This window comes from Saxophila tyrrhenica (genome assembly GCF_035928015.1).
Source record: "Saxophila tyrrhenica strain CCFEE 5935 chromosome Unknown scaffold_4, whole genome shotgun sequence".
Classification (NCBI taxonomy): Eukaryota; Fungi; Ascomycota; class Dothideomycetes; order Mycosphaerellales; family Extremaceae; genus Saxophila; species Saxophila tyrrhenica.
Window position 1 is genome coordinate 566,988 of NW_027041736.1, and position 16,878 is coordinate 583,865.

Below are 16,878 nucleotides of genomic sequence, written 5' to 3' on the forward strand. Positions count from 1 at the left end.
ACGAAGATAGCACACACCGGGGCACCATAGCCATGATATTGCAATGTCCGACACCGTCAGTCGCCTCCATCAGGAGGCAGAAGAAGCCAAGCGTGTCTGGACTCCTCGCGTAAAAGACATCACCCAGGATTTTACGACCGCATCGAACAAGCTCGAAGGCGGCCAACTCGTCAAGGATGAGTGGTTTACCCTGTTTGAGTCGGTTGGGGCTCTCGAGGTAGGTACGAACCTGTGTGCGATGGCAGAGCCTCGTCGACTGATCAGAGACAGATCATGGACCCGAAGATGGACTCTGGCTACGTCCCGCCAGACGATACATTCGAGGCCGACTTCGACCCAGTCAGACCCTTAGATCTTCCGGAAGTCCTCTGGGTCATAGACCAGATCCACAGCCTGGAGATCCTGTGGCACGCCGGCTATCCGCTCTCTCAGACCGTCTTCACATCCTTACACATGGATCGAATACTGGATCCGCAGCAACCGCGGATGCCATCCCTATATCTTCACGCAGCCGACAAGGAAGTAAACGCGGCACTGACAGAAGAGCAGTCGCTTGGGCATGCGCTGCTTACCGCTTACTGCGTGGCGGTAGCGAAGTGCTGCGCTCTCGTTGTTGAGCTCGTCCAGAGCCAGAATTACTACGAGGAAGAGGATTTCGTCACACACATGTTCGGCCGCGAGTTGCTGCCCCGAGTGAGCCTCGAAGAGGCACTAGAACTTGTGGACGCTGCGACGTCGAGGCTCCGGAAGTCGAAGACTGTTGACGCCGAGATGAAAGAGGCGCTGCAGCAGCGGATGATCTTTCGGACGACGTTCTTGTGCGCGCTTGCAGATGGTGGCGATGAGAGTCGGTGGGAGCGGATGGTGGGACTCTTGGGTAGGATCAAGACTTCCCATGAGATTGCAAAGCCTCTACCGGAAGCATTTTCGGAGAAAGTCCAACGTCAACTGGCTACATCTACGCCGCCACGGCCTATGCTGACTACATCTTGGGACGAGGCTTGCAAGAAGTGGACGAAGATGATTGAAGACGTTGTCGCTGTTAATCGTTTGACAGACATCAACATCGTACAGAGCCCAGCATCTCTACAACGAGCGATGTGGGCGTTCTCATACCGCGGCGAGCCGTTCGCCCTTCCACGAGCCATCATACAAGACTGCCTCTTCGGCGACCAAGCCATCCGCGGCCAGATACCACAGTACGACCTTCTGCTGGCCGATATCCGAGATCTTGTCCTTGCCGGTGATCCCATTGCAGACCCAGCAAGCTTCCAGGTCGAGGTCACGACAGATCCACGACATATCTGCAGCAGGCTTATGGAGGGCTTCATGGACAAGGCTATCGAAGAGTACCTGAACTTCTACCGCATGGTCTGTCAGAACAGATGCCGGATACGGAGGCTGTTCACGCAGTCAATCGCGATCTTAGATGCGATGGAGATGGAGGCGATGAAGGTTGATCGGGAGCTAATCAAGTCGTCGCCAGGGCTCAAGCTGAACGATCCGAAGAGTGGGAGAGCTGTTTCGTTGAGTCCTCTATCGAGTTGGGCGAAGTTCTACAGACTGCGAATCCTGGCCTGGACGATCCAGCTTGGCTTTGAGACGGAGATATACCTTCCGTATGAGCTCGCCGGGATGTACTGGTTTCTGTCTCGCCTTAGCGAGCAACGAAACGATCTGATACAACAGGTGCTGCTATTCACAGTTGGGAGGGCAAAACGTCTTGGTAAAGACAGGAACGCTCTGGCAGATTGCCTTCTGAGCGAACAGTATCTGCAAAGCTTACACGCTATGTACGAGATCACAAGACTACTTGCCGAAGCATTGTGGAAGCTCTTCACCCTTCTCACCTCAACAGGGGTGGTAAAGAAGCCCAAGCAAGACTTCACTACCCAGCAACTACTCTACGAAGCAAGGATGAAACCATACCTCTGCCTCACTAACGACACAGTCCCATCTGCGGACGACTTCGCCCTTGCTACGACACAGAACGCTAGCCTAGAACAGACTTGCACCGACATCGACGACTGCATCAAATCGGCCAAAGAGCTGCTGGTGAAGGCGAGGAAATTGACACCAGAGCAAGCGAAATTCGTCGGTACAGACGAGGAGTGGAAAAGGGAGGTCAAAGGGCTAGAGGCGACTTGCATCGCTGTGACGGTTGCGTGTAGCCAGGTTCGGAGTGCTGGGAAGAAGTATGGCGAAGACCATTTGGCGAAGCGGCTTGAGTGTAAGATTGAGCGGAGATGGGCGGAGTGGTGGGTCGTGCCTTCGGTCAAGGTGAAGGCAGACACGAAACCATGACGAGCTGCCTCAGCCTCCAACACTCGACACCTTGCTACATCCAAGAACAGACGCCCTCTCAAACGCTGCCTCTTCCAAACAACCACCCTCGACCCTCTCCAATTCCTCCTCACCCGAACAAACCACGCCTTCCAATCTCATATAAATCACCGGCAGATACGGTACCTCCAGCGGATCATCCAGAAAAGCCGCTACATCTCCAACCCGTACACCCTCAGGATCGCACACCTCAACGCCCTGGCCGAAGTTGGGCCAAACCGTGACCCGGGTGCAAGGGGGATTCGTAAGGAACATGTCCTTGCGGAGGCCAGTGGTTGATGGTAGGGGCCGATGCGGCGTGCACCGCGGGACTTGCACTGCTTCGCCGTTGCGTACGCGCCATTGGGGCGTGACGGGATGGGAGTGTCCGTGGGTTGCGATGAGGGGGTTGAGACGGGCTTGGATGGCGGAGGAGAGTTGCGAAGTCGATGCGGCATCATCGGGACATGAGGACGGGAGCATGCTTCCCTGAGGCGATTGCGTGTCTTGGTCGGGATCAACACTGCTACTTCTATGTCCAGAAGGCTTGGACGGTGGCGGACTTCGGAAGAGGCGGTTTGCGCTGATGGAGGACGAGTGCCAGGTCGCCGTGGGCTGTTCGGGCTCTAAGAACAGGATCTGGCGAAGGGTGCGAGAGCTGAGGATGATATCTTGCCACGACCTGGCTACTCGTTGGAGGAGGAGAAGATCTCGCGGGCCTAGATAGCTTAGGACCATTTCGAAGAGTTCGGGAATCGTGAGAACTTGAGCCATAGCGGTGTCGTCCATGAAAGCAGAATTTAAAAGAAGTTTGATTTCGAAAGAGAGATCGCAGACTGGTTCCTACCTATACGTACCATTTTGACGCTGCGCAGTAATCACATGCCGCATGCAAGCCGCCTTACGAGGAGAGAAATGTATTGGGTGAAACGAGATTGTCTGCGACACGACCGTGAGCTGACATAAGATGACTACCATGCCGGCTGATTCTTAGACAAGGGAGCCAAAGCAGATCACTGCATAAGGCTACTCCAGACCCACGTTATGCTCCGATCACAGACGAGACAGACCCGACTTGTCCACGAGAAAATGAACCTTGGAGCTGCGTGGACTTGCCCAGATGCCCAGCTGCGCTACCCGCCTTTGCAAGGAGACTTACAGAGACCTAGGATATCCCAGCCTCCCGTCCTCTATTCTCTTCTCCTCCTTCTCGCTCAGACAGATGACACCTTCTAACCTCATGTCGGGTGCAGGTAGCGATCGTTCCGTTGTTACGCTTCGAGCATCCAACACATCCGACACATCTTCCATTTTCAATCCTTCCGAGTTGATGACTTCTACATCCTGACCGAGGATGCCTCGTATGGTGAGTCGCGTGCAAGGCGGGTTCGTGAGAAACATCCGTTTTCGAAGTCCTGTATTGGAAGGCACGGACCGGCAAGATCGAGAGCGTATGGCGGTTACTTCTTGGCCGACGCGCACACGGAAGTCAGACGATATGGGGGACCAGTAGCCGTGTTTCAGTATTAGGGGGTTGAGATGGGCTTGTACAGCATAGGTCGGATAGGTCGGCCGTGGCCTGCCGAAAGTCTCTGAAGGAGTCCGAGGAGTGCTGCGAGGTGAATGCAGTACTATGCTCCCGTACGATGTGAGGATCGGGCGTGGTGTGTCGTCAGGGCTTCCTGGAGGGCTGGCAGCGCATGGTGGCGGACCTTTTACGAGATATTTTGCACCGTGGGGATCAAGGTGCCATGTTGCCGTAGGCCGGATGGGATCTAGGAAGAGGAGCTGACGGAGGGGTTTTGAGCTTTCTATGGTGTCTTTCCAGAGACGAGCCACACGCTGGAGCAGCATGAGGTCCCTCGTTTCCAGATTGGTGAGAATCATCTCCAACAGCTCAGGTATCAAAAGCGTACGAGCCGCTGCGCCTTGCTCCATATTGTCATGCGCCCGTCCTTCGTGGTGGTGAATTGAAGCCGGATCGTCTGGCATTGTGGGCGCTGCTGAACCCGGAAGGCGTCGGTTGTGGAGCTTCTTGACGGAATTATATAGCTAACAAAGTGCAGGCGGTTGCGGCCCAGTCGTTGGTGGTTCCGTTGTGTGAAAAGCTTGCAGGTGAGTCGCAGAAGAGCTTTGATGGAACAACAAGGTGGATTCTTGTGGAAGCTTCGAGATGCCGTATGTGTTGATGGGAGACGAGTGGCAATCTCCTAGGGGCATTTGGATTTCATTGAAATGGTCTGACGGGGCATGCGGGAGGTGGAAATGATGTCCTGTCAAGAAGTGATCGCACCTTGGAGCAAGAGGAGATCTTCGTGCCTGAGTGGTTGAGGTAGACGAACATTACAAGTTGTACGGAATAAGCACGGGAGAAGGAAACCATGAGACCGACAACTTAAGACCTTCACATCCACCTCCAAAAAGCACCATCATCATGCTCAATCACGTCAACCCCTTCCAGCCGAAGTTCCAAATCCTACTCCTTGTCACCGAAGGTGTACGGCCCATACATCCTCTGGTATCGCTCCCATCTGTCGGCTTCACGCATGTCCTGCTTGCTTTCTTCTCCACGTGTCAGTAACCTCTCTCAAGCATCAAAGCTCCCAACTGAACTTACCTTCGACCTCGTTGTTGTCGAGACACCGCTTGACAGCACCGGCAGGGATGCGATGCAAGCAGAGGTAGCCGTTCTGCCGGTGCTGACTGGAAACCTCAGGGATCCGGACACCCCGCCGCAACTCCAGGTTGCGGACTGAGAACACAAGAGTGTCTTGCAACGCGTGCCTGTAGATCTTGTACACGACAGTCTTGACATTGTGGTCGCGAGAGTACTTGACTGCCCATTTCGCCGCGTGCTCGATGTCGGAGAAGACGGAGATGTAGGGTGACCCGCGGTGGCCCCAAATGAACTGGTTGATCAGCGATTGGCCGAAAGAGACCAAGTCGTTCTCGCCATAGGTAGTCGTGGTATCGGAGGCTTGAAGCGAGCCGCCGTCGTTCAGGATGGTGCCGCAGCCGGGGTATTGCACTCTGTAGAAGACTTCAGGCAGATCCCACGGCTTCTCGCGGAGGCGCTCCATGGTGGCGTAGGAACAAGGCGGCTGGGGAAATGAAGTCTGATTTGAGAGAGTGGTTCAGACGAGAAAGTGCTTGAAGACTAAAAGGAAATAGAAGACTCTTGGAAACGAGGAGCGTATCGCAACTTATAGCCTTGCTTGTTCACGGTGCGTGAGCGCTGTTGTCGTATTATGCTACATGACACGTCCTGATCAACGCCTTGTCGACTCACCGTGCTGACAATGCGCGGGTGCCCGCAGAATCGAAGTTGCACGGAGAGGAGAGGGCAGCAGGAAGCCGAAGAAGGCATGCCCGACAAGAATGGCCGTATCCTATCTCGCCGACTCCTGCTCAAGGCCATAGAATGAAAAAGGAAGCATCGAGGTGGTTCTGCCGATGCCTCTCTGTGGGAGAAGATTTAGGACTCAAGAATGTGGGAAAACAGCAGAGAAGTCGAAGTGAAGTCGACCAACCACATGTCTTGGCGGGAGAGGATGATCAGCACTCCACCTCAGCTGTCGAGCATGTGCAGCGTCATGCCATCTCATTGGCACAGAGGACGGCAGACGGCAGCGCGCAGGCCGCAGTATCATGGTCGCCATCGTGAGTCAAAGGTAGGATATCTGCAATCTTCTTTCCCATCTCATCTCTCGCACAATTCAAGATTCAACGCACAACAAGAGGACATCCAACTTCAGACCCATTAGATGAGCTCGCAAGCTCCACCACCACAATCATGACTACAACCATACCGAAAGACTTCTCCACCTACACCATCAAACCCCGATCATCCCAAGAAACAGACCGCCGCCACCTCCTCTCCGACTCCCTCCCCCCCTCCTCCGCCGCCTCAACCATAACAGGCACCCTCACACCCCGCGCCTACTCCCCCTCAACAACACCGCGAAACCATTCTCCTTCCAATACCCCCCGTGCCCGCTCTCCGGCTCCACGGCGTGACACCCTCGCCACACCCTCTACATTTCCACAACCCTACCGCGGCTTCCCTAGCAAAGCCCACTACCTCGCCGCCCTCCACGCCTGGGCCGAAGAGAAGAAGTACGTCCAACAAGGCCCCGAGACGCTAGAGGGTTTCTACGGCACGACGACGGCGGGGGATTACGCTAGTAGGCCGAAAGTGGAGTTGGGGGTGGGTCTGGGGTTGCGGGAGAAATGGAGGGCGAGGAAGGGGAGGAGGAGCAGGGGAAAGGGGAAGGATGAGGGGGAGGGGAGGGAGGGGAGGAGGGGGACGGTTGGGTGAGGGAGATTGGATTCGGAGTGAGAGAGATGTAACGGTGATAGACATCTGCTTCCTATCCATCGAGCTCGCATATGCTACAGTTCTCTCGTATGATACACGTCCAACCACATGCGGGATAGTAGCCTCGCGGCAGCGCCTCTTCATCCCCATTAACCCATCACACACTCGCCCACCCTTCCTAGTCATGCACACCCAAGCGCCCTGCAATGCCTTCATACCCTTCGTACTCGCCATGATCATGCCGTCATTATTCATGCACCGCCAGCCCTCTTCGGCATCGAATGCGTGCTACGCATGCGTGCCCTCGACAAAGCTGCTCACATTAGCATAATCGTCACTAATCATCCCGTCCTTGCCCTCCTTCGCAGTGGTGGCGGCGGCGGCGACAAGGCCCTTCTTCTCCTTCTTCCTCTCCTTGAGCCCCTTGCCCTTCTTGCTCTTGGTGGCGCGGGCGGAGGTGACGGCAGAGGCATGGGTGGTGTGGGTGTCTTGGTGTTGGTGCTCAGGGTCAGAGTGCTCAACATTACCATTCATGCCAACACCTCCGATAGCCTCCTTCTTGCCATTAGGCTGCTGCTGCTGTGACTGCTCCTCCTCCTTCTCCTCCACCCACTCCCAGCACATGAACTGCCAGTTGAGCTCCTTGCGCCAGCACAATCCATACCCGAGCCCGACGGGTCCGGTGTCGTTGCTAGCGACCTCCGCGGTCAGGCCACCCGTCTGCGGCATCCGGTTCGCGAAGATGACGCGGCCGACGCGGCTGTGCACGAGTGCCATAGAGCACATCATGCACGGTTCGTGGGTGAGGTAGATCTCGAGACGAAGACAGAGGTAGCCGTCTGGGACGAGGTTGTCTTCCTTGAAGTACTGCTCTTCCATCGGGGTAATGGGGAGATCGAGGAAGAAAGCGTCGCGTGCTGCTTCGTCGTGGTTCAGCCCGCAGGTCTCGAAATTCTGCTCGGCTTTGGCGGCACGCCTGGAGATGGTGGAGGAGGCAGCTCGTAGACGCTTCCGGCCGACCATGCCGATTGCTCGCATGACTGCGTGAGCCATGATGTTTCCGTTGCAGCCGCTTTGGGTATTGGTGTCCTCGACCATGGATCCGGCTTTCACAGGCTTGGACCGGGCATCGCCAGCAACAGCAACGATCTCAGTGACGTTATCGACACGCTCCATGATGACGCAGCCAGGTCCAATACCGTAACCACGAGTCTCCGTTTCGCGTCCGGCGGCTTTGGCGAGAGCCATGGCCTCCTTGACATCCACGTTGCCAGGTGCAGGCATATTCTGTAGCTCATCTTCCGCCCTCCAGATGGTAGCTGGATGTGCGCCGAAGGGGTTCGTCTTGCGGTAGAAGGTTGGCCAGTAGTCCCTCGACCACATGTCTGCTTGCTCGGGGCTGGTGGGGGCAAGCAGCGGAACAGTGACCTCCTTGATGTCCAGTGGGTACGCCCAGGAGTCCGCCGATGAGCAGAAGGGTGTATGCTGCATAAGTAGATTGTACAAGTCGGGCAGCTCGATGAACTTTGTCGGGCAAATGAGCAGGTGAAGCGTCTGCGGGCGGTTGACCTTGTTGCTGTTCTTCGGGTGGCTGTAGTCCCAGGTGGTGGTGGAGGGCGCTTGCATGACAGAAAACGGCGTTGACTCCCATGCCCGCGGTACACTATACATCTCCTTCACCTTGCTGCGCTTGCCGACGACATGCTGGGGGAGGAACTTGGGCTTGGCGAAGCGACGGAGGTGCTGGAGGTCGATGGAGTCCTGTTCTCTGACCTGGTCCTTCACGATTCTGCGGGCGGGGATCAGTGAGGCGGTGGTGGTGATGGGAGCTGGTCGTGGACTCACTTCAGGACCCATTCAGCGTGCTTACTAGGCAGCTCGACGGTCCAGACTTGGATGGTCTCGTTGCCGAGACGGCACTCCTCCTTAGTCTTCAGGTGAGCCATGCGATGGGACACCGGGCGGCCGCCCTTCCAGCCCTCAGGCGAGAGAGAGTCCTTGCGAGAGGCCATGATGGTGGTGGACAGGTGGTGGAGGAGGTGGTGAACATGCTCTGACAAGGAGGTGAAGAGGCGGGTGAAGAAGGCAGAGAGGGAGTTGGGATGCACATGATCCATGGTCGCTGCTGAGCGTCGACGTCAACTCTTCACAAAGGGAAGGAGCGAGATGGAGGCAAGCAACGGGATGGTTTGCGCAGCAGTAACAGCAGCCTGCAGGACTCAACAACCTCGGAAGGTGTGTCTTGGGAAGACTTATGGGTGGTTTGCTTACTGTCTGCTCGTGGATGGACGGAGGCAGTGGTCAGCTTCATCTGCTGTTCTCACACCATTTACATGTGACTTCAACAGCTTCTCGCTCCTGCCTCATCAGAAAAATGTTGTGTCATCGCGGTATGGAGAAACCTTTCGCCGACAGGAACAGCAGACACATGCATCTCGAATAACAGGGAGACTCGTAGGTAGTGTTTTGAATGCGGCTCGACGATCGAGCTCTATGTGGCAATACACAAGCTCAACATGTGAAGGTGTTGTTCTCCATCTCATCGCGTGCACAACGCGTCGTTGACCTCCAACAACCGCCGAAGGAAGCAGCCAGCCATCAAATCTCCGACTCCCGCAGGTGTCAGCACCAATCAGCGGCGCGAGTCAGCTGCGAACGACCGTTTTGGGGGTCGAGCGTTCCCCTCTTGGGCTGGAGCTTAAGCGCCAACCGAGATTGGATTATTGAGGCAGCGAGAGAAGGAGAGCGCAACGGCCGCCTTCGTCGTTGTTCTTCAACGTCCACGACCGACTGACCACGCGCGCTGTGCTTCCGACTCCTCCATTCATTCCCTCCCTCCTTTGCTACAGGCGACGATCAGCTTCATTCTTTCAGCTGGCCGGCCGCTGTCCGCTCTTTCGACGACGATCCTTGATCTGCATTGATTTGCCGCAGTAAACAACAACACAGGTAGGCAAGATTCGATGTCAACCGCGCAATGGAAGACGGTGCTGATCAGATGTTGCAGTCTTTTAAACACATACCCACTACTTTCTCGGAGCACCACCACGAAGCGCAACGAAACCTCGATACATCATAACAACAACTCCCGGTGAAACGACATGGCACGAACTCTGTCCTCTCTCGCCCGCCGCGACAATGGCCTCCTCAACGGCACCACAACCACCCTCACAATCGTCCTCGTCGTCCTTCTATCAATCACCCTCCTCCTCGCCGGCGCGCTCCTCTTCCTCCGCCAGCGCAGAAAGGCCCGCCAGATCGACGAGCTACCCGTGTACAGCGACAAGCGCTTCTCATCCTCATCGATCCACTCACACCACCGTCGCATAACAGCTCGACCTTCGCAATCCATCCACATCTACCACGACAAGGAGATCCGCGTATCAGAATCCTCCCGCCCGTCATCGCCCACCGGTTCGGTACCTGAGATCCGCATCACCTTCCCCGAAGAGGTCGATGGGTCGGGCAAGCGCCAGTCCGGCCGCGTGGTCGTCGTGCATGTCGGCGACACGGGTGTTGGACTCCAGCCTGTGGATGAGAAGCTGCCGGCGTACGAACACAGCGACAGCAGTTTCCAGTCGGTCGATTTGGAGAAGGTCGGCGGCTTGACTGAGATGGAGAAGGAGACACGTCCGACGCGCGGCTGGGAGTGATTCATGAGGTGGGAGAACGACGGCAGAGAAGCCTGATGACTGAAACGACTCTACTTCTTCCTCAAAATATTCGAACGGCTGTTGTGGACGCCACCCGTCCGCCCATACATACGCCTTTTCCCATCCGGCTCGGTTTTTCGGCCACCGTTCCATCGCTCCTGCGGATGGGATTATTTGATAATGTCTTTCCGGGTGGTTCAGGAGTTTTACGGCAGCCGGCTTTTCATCTTCGACGATTCCACGAGCAAAATCTGCTTCAAGATCTCAAGTCTGAAGGATGTCTGGCTGGGTTGGTGGGATGGGAATTCTGCTTCTGATTATGAATTACTTGATCCCCCCCTTCTAGTGTGTAACTGTATGTAGTGATGCTGGGATAGGATAGATATGGGAAGATGCTCTGCGTGCGGCTGTTGAAATGACATGGCTCCAACCAAAACATCCCCAGAATCCGATCCCCAGACTTGCCGCTTCTCCGGACTGCGCCTTGTTGTAACCTGGGCCAACCCAACAGCTCGTCCATTGAGACCGGTTTGAGGCTTTCGCCCAGCCCTCGGGGAAACGCCCAAAATCTTTCGTAAATTCTTCTTATTCGAGCCACTGCTTCGACAGCCGACTGTTCAGGCTATACAAGGCGAGGCGGGCCGTGTCCGTGTGACCGCCTGAGCATGACGGCCTGCCGCCTGCGCCATTGACCTTGTGCTGCTGCAAGTATTCTACGAGCCGTGTCCAACCGTATTCGCTTGAAGACCCGGGTTCACGGGAAGACACACTCGTGGCTGGTTTACTGTACTGTACATATAATGCAGCCGACCTCGCGCGTGCGCTGGTTGCTGGCCAGGGCCGACAGCAGAGGCGGCAAAGGCGACCATGCGAGCGACATTGATCTCAGCGTTGCTGGGTCTTCTGTCGGCATTGGGCGAGGCTCAGTTCCCGCCTACGCCTACGGACTTGACGGTTGTGAAGTCCAAGGTTGATTCTAGGGTTACACTTTCGTGGAAGGAGGTGAGTTGAGAGTCGTGACCGCGGATGGTGGATTTCGACTGACAGCAAGGTAGACAGACATATGCCCTGGCTCGAAGGCGTACAGCGGCTACGTGCATCTCCCCGGCAGCTCGCTTGAAGACGTCGGAGGGTACGATGTCAACACTTACTTCCTCTACTTCGAGGCGCAAAATAGTCCTGCTACCGCACCTCTGGCGATGTGGTTTGCAGGTGGACCTGGCAGTTCGTCCACCTTCACCGCGCTGGACGGGAGCAATACTCCATGCTATGTCAATCCTCAAGGCAATGGGACGGTCAAAAGCAAATACTCTTTCAACGAGAATGTGAATGTGCTGTACATCGATCAACCGGCACAGGTTGGTGAGTACCGCAAGCGCATCCACTCTTGCAGCAAGCAGCTGACCGCGGTGCTGTAGGCTTCTCGTACAACGCGCTCATGAACGCGACGTCTGACGGCTTCTTATTCAAGCCGGTCAAAGAAGGCAAGCCTTTACCCACCGGATCCAATGCCGATCTGCTAGGGACATTTCCCACACAGAAGTATTCCGAGACGGCGACGACTACTGTTCAAGCGGGCAGGACGATCTGGCATTTTGCTGAGAATTGGCTCTCGTCTTTCCCCGGGTACAGAACCTGCTCGAAGGACATTGGCATATGGGTAAGTAACAACGTTGGCGAGCGCAAGTCTCCAGATGTTAACGCTCCGCATAGGGCAGCTCCTATGGCGGATACTGGGCGCCTGAATTCGCCACGCAGCTCAGCAAGAACCTGGGCGCTCTGTCGAAGGAGCACCCACTCGCCTGCAAGAAGCTCAGGATCGACAACATTGGGATAACCAACGGTTGCATTGACGCTCCAACGCAGGCACAGGGATGGCCGGAGCTGGCGTACAACAACACTTATGACCACCCCTTCGGGCCCGAGAAACTGTACGAGGCCTCCATCAACAACATCACCAAACCCGACGGCCTGTTGGATAAGATTGAACACTGCCGCACCCTCGGCAAGGCAGGCGATCCAGAGTTCAACGGCCGCAACGCCACGGTCAACAAAGCCTGCATGGATGCGCACTCATACTTTCTATTCAGCGTCAAGGGCTCGTTCCCCAAGATGAACAAGGTCAGTAAAACTCCCTCCCCTTCCCATCCACCTCTCCCGCAATCTAACAAAGTCCGCCCAGCGCTTCCCCTTCAACTTCGCCTTCAAGTTCTTCGACCAGAAATGCAGCGGCGGCTGGACACCCGTGCAAACCTACCTCAGCGACGCGGACGTCAGCAGTCGCTCGGCGTCCCGCTGAACATTTCCGTCTCAAGTTTAGTTGTCCTGTCGAACTTCGGCTGGGTGCCCGACCTGCCCCCACCGTACGACAGGCCCCTGGCGAAGCTGACCGGGGACTTTGTCCGGCAAGACGGGCTCGCGAGGTTCGAGTACTTACTCCGGAATGGGGTGAAAGTGGCGTTGATCTACGGGGACATCGATTTCCAGTGTCCATGGACCGGGGCGGAGAACACTGCGCTCACGGCGCAATGGCCTGGAAAGTCGTCTTTCGCCAACGCAGGCTATGAGCGGCTGCAGGGAGTCGAAGAGCAAGGCACGGATCACGGGGCGCTGATCAAGCAAGCCGGGCTGCTGAGTTTTGCGAGGGTGTTGCGGGCGGGTCATGATACGGGGAATTATGCCCCCGCGAGCGTGGCGGCGATCTTTGACCGGACGTTCGGTGGGGTTGACGTGGTGGGTGGGAAGGTGAAGGCTGGGGAGGGGTATGCGTCGACGGGGCCGAAGGATAGTAGGGGGTGTAGGGAGGAGTATCCGGAGGATTTGCCGAGGACTTGTGTGGTTAATGGGGAGTATTTGAAGCCGGATGTGCCGAGGGAATGATGGGGATGGGGATGATGGAGCAGTGATGTGTTGTTGTAATAGGGAGAATAGCACCGAACATCGAGCCGATGAGACCACTGAAATAAGATGGCCCTCATACCACAGTGCAGATGGTGGGCATGCGGGTGCTCATATTGGTACCTGTCGATCATTGCCATTCTAAGCTTGCATGTGAATCCGAGGATTCGAATATCAACAACTTCACTTTTCACAACTGCTTCTTCCATCCACGCTCTTTACGCCTTCGTTTCTGTGTATATGCTTGTTCAGATGATTGATACCGTAGACAGTCATGGCGAATGACGGGGGCATCTCGCGATCCGGCGCGAGTTCAGAGGAGCGCGCAGACAACGAGAAGCAGCTGTCTGTCCAGTTCAAGGCGCAACATGCGATTGTTGTAGCTTTCTTTCTACTCATCCTGTAGGCTCGACGTATCCCATACGCTTCTCAGCACTAACGGTATACAGTACTCTCAACGCCCTCGCCCTCTACCTCTTCTGCAGCGGCTTCCTCCTCTCCCGCCTTGTCCTCCCCAACCGCTCGCAATGCGCCCTTCCCCCCGTCGAACTCCTCAACGGCCACACTCCTGGCTCCCATGACCGCGGATGCTGGCATCCCAAGACCTTCGACAAAGCCGTCATCATCCTCGTCGACGCCCTGCGCTACGACTTCACGGTCCCTTTCCAACCCCAGCCAGGCGATGAACAACCGCACCATTTCCATAACGCGCTGCCGGTGCTGTATGAGACGGCTGTGCAGTCGCCGGGGAATGCCTTTCTGCGGCCGTTCATTGCGGATCCGCCGACTACAACACTACAGCGATTGAAGGGGTTGACGACGGGCTCATTACCAACACTCATAGACGCCGGCTCCAACTTCGCCGGCACGGCAATAGACGAGGACAACCTGATCGAGCAACTCTACCTCGCAGGCAAAAAAGTGGTTCACCTAGGCGACGACACATGGCACTCCCTCTTCCCGGGCTACTTCGAGCCCAACCTCACGCGACCTTACGACTCCTTCAATGTCTGGGACTTGCATACGTTGGACAACGGGGTGAACGAGCACATGTTCCCTCTACTGGAGCCTGAGATGGCGGGGAGGTGGGATGTGTTGATCGGACATTATCTGGGGGTGGACCATGCGGGACATCGGTATGGGCCTGATCACCCTGCTATGACGGATAAGCTGCAGCAGATGGATAGGGTGTTCAGGAGTATGATCGAAAGGCTGGATGACTCGACGTTGTTGGTCGTGATGGGCGATCATGGGATGGATGCGAAAGGCGACCATGGCGGGGAATCGGATGATGAGGTCGAGGCGGCGCTGTGGATGTACTCGAAGAAAGGCGTCTTTGGGCGCAGCGATCCTGCGTTTGCGGAACCTCCTGCTACTGCGAAGGTGCGGCCGGTTGGGCAGATCGATCTGGTGCCGACGCTGGCTCTGCTGCTGGGGATTCCGATTCCGTTTAATAATCTTGGACAGCCGATTGAGGAGGCGTTTATTGGGAAGAAAGGAGCGGATTACAAGAATATGGCGGAAGTGAGCCGTTTGACTGCGCATCAAATTCATGGGTATCAGGGCGAATATGCGAAGGCGCGGAATCTGGATGAGTCTGCTACTTCGTCTACACAGCAGCTATGGCGAATGGCCGGACAGACTTGGGACGAGGCCGTCCAGAGCAGAAACTCCGCGGACGGAGCGTGGAAGAAGGCCTATCAGGTGTACAAAGCGTACGAGGATGAGAATCTAAGGCTTTGCAAGAACCTATGGGCACGGTTTGATCTGAACAGCATGATGATGGGCATCATCGCGCTCGTGGGTACATTTGCGGTGATCGTCATGTATGCCCAAAGTATACAAGGCGATCGAGCAGGCCTCACGCCTGCGCTGCTGTTGCACGGTCTTGTCGGGATGAGCTGCGGTGTGGTGGGCGCTATGCTCGGTAAGGGTGGTGCTGGAAACACCATGCAACTGGCGGCGTTTGGCGCTGTTGCTGGACCTGTTGTCACGATGTCCATCGCATTCTTCCGGGCTCGTGAAGGTCTCAGGGTGCCTTATCCGAGGACGTTCTGGGGCGGGTTGTGCTTTCTTTCGACGTTGCTGCTCTGCATTGGCTTTGCGGCGAATTCGTTTACGATTTGGGAAGATGAGATACTTCTGTTCCTCCTGACGACCTTTGGCGTGGCAATGCTGGCATCCTCGCTGGGACAGGCTGACTCGACAGACCGGAACTTCGGCGCTGCGAACTCCCTCTCTTTCCTCGCCGCTACCCGCCTCAGCTCTCTTTCTCGCCTCTGTCGCGAAGAGCAGATGCCGTACTGCGTCTCGACCTACTACGCCTCGGCCCTCTCGTCCACCTCCGCAGGCTGGCAGACCTTGATTCCATTCGTCGTCGCTCTCGCCCTCCCCTCCATTCTACGCTACCACTACGTCCGAACGAAAAACTTCCAAGGCTCAGCCGTCATCTGGATCGCCCTCGCCCTCCGCATCGCGCTGGTCCTCACAGCCGCCTTCTGGGTCCTCAACGCCGCGGACGACGGGGACTGGTACCCCTCCATCCCCAAAGCAACGCTCAAATCCTCCCGCACGGTCCTCGCACAGATCGTCCTCGCCATCGCCGCCGCGGCAGGCTACTCGACATACATCTGGTCCCCGCCACTCCTGCTCGTGCGCACCGAAGAACCCTCCTCCTCCTCCACCCCATCCACCACTTCGACAAGCAAACCCATCACCCCCAACCACCCCACCGGCGGCGCGATCCTCACAACCATCAACCCCACCCCCTCGACTCCACGCCCCAAACTCCTCATCCTCGGCTACGCCAACACGCACGGCACACGCTACCTCCTGCTCCCCCTCATCTACCTGCCCGCGCTCCTCCTCGTGCAAAAACCCATGGGCCAAGGCGCCCTTGCCCTCTGCACCATCTCCATTCTCAACGTGCTCGAAGTTCTCGACGCCTGCAACCTGCGTCGCTCGCCCTTGGGACCAGTCCTGCTGGGAATAATGGGGTGTTTCTACTTTTTCAAAACGGGGCATCAAGCCGCTCTTTCCACCATCCAGTGGGAGACTGCGTTTATCCCGTTGAAAACGATCCGCTACCCTTGGTCACCCATCTTAATCACGTTGAACACCTTCGGTCCGCAGATCCTCTGCGCCATCGCCGTGCCCGCGGTCGCGATGTGGAAGGTCCCGCCCAAGTCCCCCGGGTTACTGGGAAGGATCGCGGGGGCTATGGCGACGCATCTCCTGTTCTACGCCGCCATCACCGTAGCCACGGTAGTGGAAGCGGCGTGGTTGCGAAGGCATCTGATGTTGTATCGCGTCTTCATGCCAAGGATGCTGATGGCGGGTGTGGTGGTGTTGGTGGTGGAGGTGATAGGGGCGGTGGTGGCGGTGGGAGGGGTGCGGTGGAGTGTGCAGAGTGTGGCTGGGGTGTTTGGGTGGGCGGAGGGGTAGGAATGCCTGTCAGTGGAGGATGGTGGGGATTGGAGAACTACTGTAGGATGTGGAAATGTGAACGCTACAGTAGCTAGATGAGAAAATTGTCTAAACGCCCTTGTAAGTGGCCATCTCGCCTTAGATTGAAGTAGCCGCGCCGTGATTAGCCCCGGTGCCATACAATAGCTTCATCGCATATTCCCTCGTGGTAAGGGTGTTTGAAAAGAAGCTGTTTCCTCGCGTACTCTCACTCCTGCTGCG

General features: G+C 56.5%; 6 protein-coding genes across 6 annotated transcripts; 4 read left to right on the forward strand and 2 right to left on the reverse strand.

Annotated features, from left to right (window-relative positions):
• Nucleotides 1-43: 43 nt before the first annotated feature.
• Nucleotides 44-2,304, forward strand: MAK10 (N-alpha-acetyltransferase, non-catalitic subunit; the record flags this gene model as incomplete). The annotated part of the gene is made up of 2 exons (XM_064800129.1): nt 44-217; nt 271-2,304. The coding sequence occupies 2 exons, from the start codon at nt 44-46 to the stop codon at nt 2,302-2,304; spliced, it is 2,208 nt and encodes a 735-aa protein (XP_064661468.1).
• Nucleotides 2,305-4,798: 2,494 nt separating this feature from the next.
• On the reverse strand, nt 4,799-5,402 carry LTR77_002871 (uncharacterized protein; the record flags this gene model as incomplete). The annotated part of the gene is made up of 2 exons (XM_064800130.1): nt 4,799-4,884; nt 4,940-5,402. 2 exons carry the CDS (start codon nt 5,400-5,402, stop codon nt 4,799-4,801), a joined length of 549 nt encoding a protein of 182 aa, XP_064661469.1.
• A 1,526-nt stretch (nt 5,403-6,928) lies between these two features.
• LTR77_002872 (uncharacterized protein) lies at nt 6,929-8,652 on the reverse strand (the record flags this gene model as incomplete). The annotated part of the gene is made up of 2 exons (XM_064800131.1): nt 6,929-8,429; nt 8,486-8,652. 2 exons carry the CDS (start codon nt 8,650-8,652, stop codon nt 6,929-6,931), a joined length of 1,668 nt encoding a protein of 555 aa, XP_064661470.1.
• Nucleotides 8,653-9,741: 1,089 nt separating this feature from the next.
• Nucleotides 9,742-10,293, forward strand: LTR77_002873 (uncharacterized protein; the record flags this gene model as incomplete). The annotated part of the gene is made up of 2 exons (XM_064800132.1): nt 9,742-10,190; nt 10,212-10,293. 2 exons carry the CDS (start codon nt 9,742-9,744, stop codon nt 10,291-10,293), a joined length of 531 nt encoding a protein of 176 aa, XP_064661471.1.
• Nucleotides 10,294-11,160: 867 nt separating this feature from the next.
• On the forward strand, nt 11,161-13,173 carry LTR77_002874 (uncharacterized protein; the record flags this gene model as incomplete). Its single annotated transcript, XM_064800133.1, has 4 exons — nt 11,161-11,295; nt 11,349-11,655; nt 11,712-11,953; nt 12,007-13,173. 4 exons carry the CDS (start codon nt 11,161-11,163, stop codon nt 13,171-13,173), a joined length of 1,851 nt encoding a protein of 616 aa, XP_064661472.1.
• A 292-nt stretch (nt 13,174-13,465) lies between these two features.
• Nucleotides 13,466-16,635, forward strand: GPI13 (mannose-ethanolamine phosphotransferase gpi13; the record flags this gene model as incomplete). The annotated part of the gene is made up of 2 exons (XM_064800134.1): nt 13,466-13,593; nt 13,641-16,635. The coding sequence occupies 2 exons, from the start codon at nt 13,466-13,468 to the stop codon at nt 16,633-16,635; spliced, it is 3,123 nt and encodes a 1,040-aa protein (XP_064661473.1).
• Nucleotides 16,636-16,878: the final 243 nt, after the last annotated feature.